Source organism: Lactuca saligna, chromosome 4, assembly GCF_052625555.1.
Source record: "Lactuca saligna cultivar CGN05327 chromosome 4, ASM5262555v1, whole genome shotgun sequence".
NCBI classification, from domain to species: Eukaryota; Viridiplantae; Streptophyta; class Magnoliopsida; order Asterales; family Asteraceae; genus Lactuca; species Lactuca saligna.
The window spans coordinates 22,973,492-22,978,492 of NC_136420.1; the positions used below are offsets into that span (position 1 = coordinate 22,973,492).

General features: G+C 34.6%; 1 protein-coding gene across 2 annotated transcripts; it reads right to left on the minus strand.

Annotated features, from left to right (window-relative positions):
- Nucleotides 1–381: 381 nt before the first annotated feature.
- Nucleotides 382–4,436, minus strand: LOC145041383 (protein decapping 5-like). 2 transcript variants are annotated; one of them, XM_078989413.1, is made up of 8 exons: nucleotides 4,148–4,436; nucleotides 3,707–3,807; nucleotides 3,465–3,539; nucleotides 2,665–3,390; nucleotides 2,515–2,580; nucleotides 2,228–2,401; nucleotides 2,018–2,128; nucleotides 382–655 (listed from the first exon to the last, which is right to left on the minus strand). In XM_078989413.1, the coding sequence occupies exons 1-8, from the start codon at nucleotides 4,293–4,295 to the stop codon at nucleotides 506–508; spliced, it is 1,551 nt and encodes a 516-aa protein (XP_078845539.1). In that variant the 5' UTR covers nucleotides 4,296–4,436; the 3' UTR covers nucleotides 382–505. The 2 variants fall into 2 exon arrangements, with proteins under 2 accessions (XP_078845539.1, XP_078845538.1); XM_078989412.1 differs by having other exon boundaries at nucleotides 2,509–2,580.
- Nucleotides 4,437–5,001: the final 565 nt, after the last annotated feature.

The window sequence follows — 5,001 nt, forward strand, 5'->3', positions numbered from 1 at the left end:
TCCCACCGTAACATATATATACTTAGGTTATCATATCCGTGTAGTACACGTTTGAAAAAATAAACTATATTGAAATTACAAAAAATAATTTTCATTACAAAGAATTCCATTATTTTACATCACTTTTAAAACATTATTCTATATACTTGTAACATGATTATCTACAACCACCTTTTATACCAAAAGGCATGAATTAAATGTCAAATATATATAGATGTTTACACTATTTTTTACATAAAAAATAGTGTTGGAGATGCCCTATGTGGTATTTTTAATTCGTAACTCGATAAAAGTAAAATCATATATACATGCATCCTCATTATTATTTACATTACTCATACCCGATTCCAAATAAGTTAAACTAAATTAAGAAGAAAAAAATCAGTATAAAAAGTGCATTGCTATTTTTGCATTCAAACATTCTTTTAGTTCTAACAAATGACAACAATTTTTATCATTGAGAAACAACCAAAAACTGAAGCAATATTTTAACACAATAAATACTTTAATAATCACGGGAAGGGATTCTCCCACCACGACCCCTATTGACATAATTGTATCCCCTTCCATGATAATAACCGCCACCACCACGACCACCACGGTAGGGCCCACGGCCACCCCTCCCCCCTCGGTATCTTGAGAATTCTCCAAACGTCTGAGTTGGATATTTTTAATCATTTTGTTAAAAAAAAACAAATAAATAAATATAACAATTTATTAAATAGGATGCCAATAGATTAAGGATATAGTGGTTTTTATGTATTTTGCCCTTTGGCACTAAATTAAAGGGTAGTATACATTTTTGGTGTTGATTTTTGCAAATTTGGTCCTAATAGGTTTTATCTTGCAATTTTGGTCCTTATTTGAGATTTTTGTAATTTGGTTTTAAAAATTGTGGTCCCAAAAATAGTTATATTACTTGAAACAAAGACCAATACAAAAACCTCAAACAAGGATCAAAATTGCAAGAGAAAACTTTCTGAGACCAAAACTGCAAAAATCTGCTTTACTCAAGGACCAAAAATGTAATTTACTCTAAAATAAAAAAACTCCATCAAAATATTATCAACTCTTTATATAACTTGCACAGAGGTCCTTTGCCCAGACTTGTAAGAATGCTAAATTATATTTGTAGCATGTAATTATTAAATTTATTAAAACCAATTGGCTTAGCAATAGTATATAGTCTTTGGGTTTGGCCACTACTTTTATCTATTGGCAGATTTGGTCCCCATACTTTTTGGGTTTCAAACTTTGGCCATAAGACTTTCGTATATTGGTAGGTTTGGTCCCTAGAGCTTTTGCGTTTCAGACTTCGTCAACAAGACTTTCGTATATTGGCAGGTTTGGTCCCTAGAGTTTTTGGGTTTCAGACTTCAGCCACAAAACTTTTGTATATTGGCAGATTTGGTCCCTATACTTTCATATATTGGCAGGTTGGGTCCCTAGAGCTTTTGTGTTTCAGACTTCAGACTTTCATATATTGGCTGGTTTGGTCCCTAAAGTTTTTTTGTTTCAGACTTCGGCCACAAGACTTTCGTATATTGGCAGATTTGATCCCTAGAGTTTTTGTGTTTCAGACTTCGTCAACAAGACTTTCGTATATTGGCAGGTTTGGTCCCTAGAGTTTTTGTGTTTCAGACTTCGTCAACAAGACTTTCGTATATTGGCAGGTTAAGTCCCTAGAGTTTTTTTGTGTTTCAGACTTCAGCCACAAGACTTTCGCATATTGGCAGATTTGATCCCTAGAGTTTTTGTGTTTCAGACTTCGTCAACAAGACTTTCATACATCGGCAGGTTTGGTCCCTAGACTTTCGTACAATGGCAGGTTTGGTCCCCCAGCACAGGGGGGGTAATGTAAGTTTAATAAAAAAAACTAACAATATTTTGGTGGAGGTTTATTTTAATTCATTGTCATAACAATTACTAAATGATTATATAAAATAAAAATTGATGAAAAATTTATTTTTTGGGAAAAAAAAAAAAAAAAAAAAAAAAAACAAGATCTGTCCATTACCTCTGTATCTAGTTTCATCTGCTCAGAGAATCTTGTCCGTCCATTATTTGATTGATGATCATTGGAGTTGCATGATAATGTATCAAAAAAATCATCCTTGCTATAAACAGGCTGTTGATTGAATTGAAGGGTAATCTTTTATCATATAATTTCAAATTTTTAAAGATTATATTTTATATATATTAAAAAAAGAAAAGTAAATTCATTCACCTTGGCGTCTAATTTTGGTAGAGCAGCATTATAATTTTCATCTTGTAATTCATCCTCATCACTATCTTTTGAGCTGGTTTTTCCCAAAGTACCCCAGACTTCATCCTTGTTGAACTTTTCATTCATTGCAGTGAAGTCAAACTCTTCAGTAAACTTCATCACTGGTCTTGAGCCCTGAATCATAAAAACACCCGTAAATTTGGTGATTCTAGTAAAAATAAGGTGTAAAAGTTTTTTTTTTTTAAAGATACAGAGCAAAAAAGGAAAAGAAAAGAATTTACATTTACCCCTGATCCTCTGCCTCTTTCACGCCCTCTGTAATTATGGTGATTATGGTAAGTAGCTCCATTTGTCTAAAAAATCAGAGTTAAAAGAAACATATTAAAACAATGAGAGAAGAAAAACACATTGCATAATAAAAATATAAACTGACATACCTTTGGAGCATTACGTGGTTGATTTGGTAATGGCAATATTGGAGGCTGAGCTTCTACAGGTGTTTCTGACAATGGTGTGGGGTCCACATCCTTATGAACAACAGCTTGAGAGGACTGAGATGATGAAAATGAAACACCCGTATCTTTCCCAGGCTGCAACAACTGTCCAGGTGTCACTAGTGATGGTGTCAGTGACTCATTGGAGTTGTTAGAAATTGGAGCTATGCTGAGATTTACATCAGGGGTAGAATTGGAATTGGTAATAGTAGTAGTAGAAACCACAGGGTTAGTGTTGGGGACATTAGTTTGTAAAAAGTTTGGTAAGGGTTCAGTGGTTAATACCAAAGGTGGAACAGGAGGAAGACTGGAAGGCAAGGTGGACCCCAGTAAAGTAGTAGCTGAGCTGGCGGATGTTGGTAATAATGAAGATGAATATTCGGGCAGGTTGGGCAGCCCACCGGGCAAGGGAGAGTTGAAATTAGGATATTGCATTGGTCGATACATTGACTGTGGATAGAATCCTGGCCAATACATTGGCATTTGAAGAGAATTGGAATTTGGAGGAGGTGGCGATGGGCCCCACGAAGCCATATTTCCATCTGGTTGATATAAAGGCATGCCAGGGTGTCCTAGTTGTGGGTTAGGGGTAGTTTGGTCAAGAAAAGAGTTAGTGTTGGCAGTTGGGGGGAGGATTGAAGGTGTTAGAGTTGGCCGAGGGTAGTGAGACTGCATTTATAAAAAAGAAATCTTTAGAATTATATTAGATGATAGATTGTATTATGGGTTGTGTTTCTACTTACTTGTATAATGGCAGGATCACTGTTTAAAGGTTGTGTTGGTTGTTGAACAGGTGGTGATGTTTTCACCTGAAGATCCTGGAAAAAAGAATGAAAAAATTTGTAACTTGTAATCTTGTTTTGATGTTTTCATGGCTTACAGAAGAAAAAATGTATTCAGAAACCTTGAAATGACAATGATATATGAATGGAAAACAGAGGCAATAACAAGAAAAAGGTTTAAAATGTTTCAAATGTAATAATACCTTGATGTCACTTCCACGAAATAAAATGTATTCATAAACTTTCTCACTAGGCATAATTTGTGGTCCATCTTTCTTTCGGCCTTCACTTCCAAATGATCTTACTGCAGATAGGCATACAAAAGCCACAATGAGTTCATCGAAATCAACAAATTGGTAGCTAATACAGACACAAATCAATGTGCCAGATGATCCGATACAAAATAATTAACTTGGAAAGGAAATTATTGTTTTCTTTTTAAATAACACTGATGAATGCAGCAATGAGAGCAAAACGCGTAAATGATAATACATCAATAGAAAATCCCCAAATATTAGACGAAATTGTTTCGATATTTAAACTTTTTCACAGTCCGTTGAACCCTAAGCTAAATACCCAATAAAAAACACAAATCGGGACAGACAAATGAGATTCATAAAGCAAGATCTTATCAAATTAGTTACCGTTGCGCAATCCGATTGAGGATTCTTCGGTGTTGATGTTGTACAAAATTCCCTCATATCGGATCTCGCTCTTGGACGTCAAACTAATCAAGCTTCCAATGTACGTATCGGCCGATGATGTTGAAGATCTAGAACTATCGGCCGCCATAATCCGGCAATACTCCTCCGCTACTGCAAACCTGCAAGTAGATTAGTTGAGGGAGAAGACGGGGACCGGAATTTGTTGACTTATTTGTGTTTTTGTGAAAGACAAATGATTAGGGTTCTTTTTTCGGACTTCCACGCTTACCTGCTTTCGGTAATAAATCGGGGATTTCTCTTTTATATGTAGTAGATTAAATTCATAAATTGTGTTTTTTTCCTTTGGAAAATTAAATCAATCGTCCCTCGTGCATATGTCAAAAAGTACGTTCGGTCCTTATTTTCAAAAATTAACTCAGACTGTCCTTCAGTGTGTGTTTTCTTGCACGTTTAGTCCCTCATCATATAAAAAGACCATTTTACCCTTATTTATTTATTTTTTGATTTATTTTATATTTCTTTGTTATTTATTATTTATATATTAATTTTTTTTATTATAAAAATAATTATTTACAGCTTTTAAGAAAAGAAATGGATCGTAAAACTAATCACCTTCATAACCTGTCTCTTCCCCCATTCTTCTTCATTCTGTCTAATCTCCACCATTACCACCAACACCAATCACCGACATCACCGTCAACATCGATCGTCATCCCTTAAAGGAAAAGAAACCATAAAAAAAAAAAGAGAAATTCAATTGTTTGAAACCAAAAAATCCTGCAACTTAACAAATCTACAACTTGAAACCAGAAACGATGAAGATGTGAGGGTTA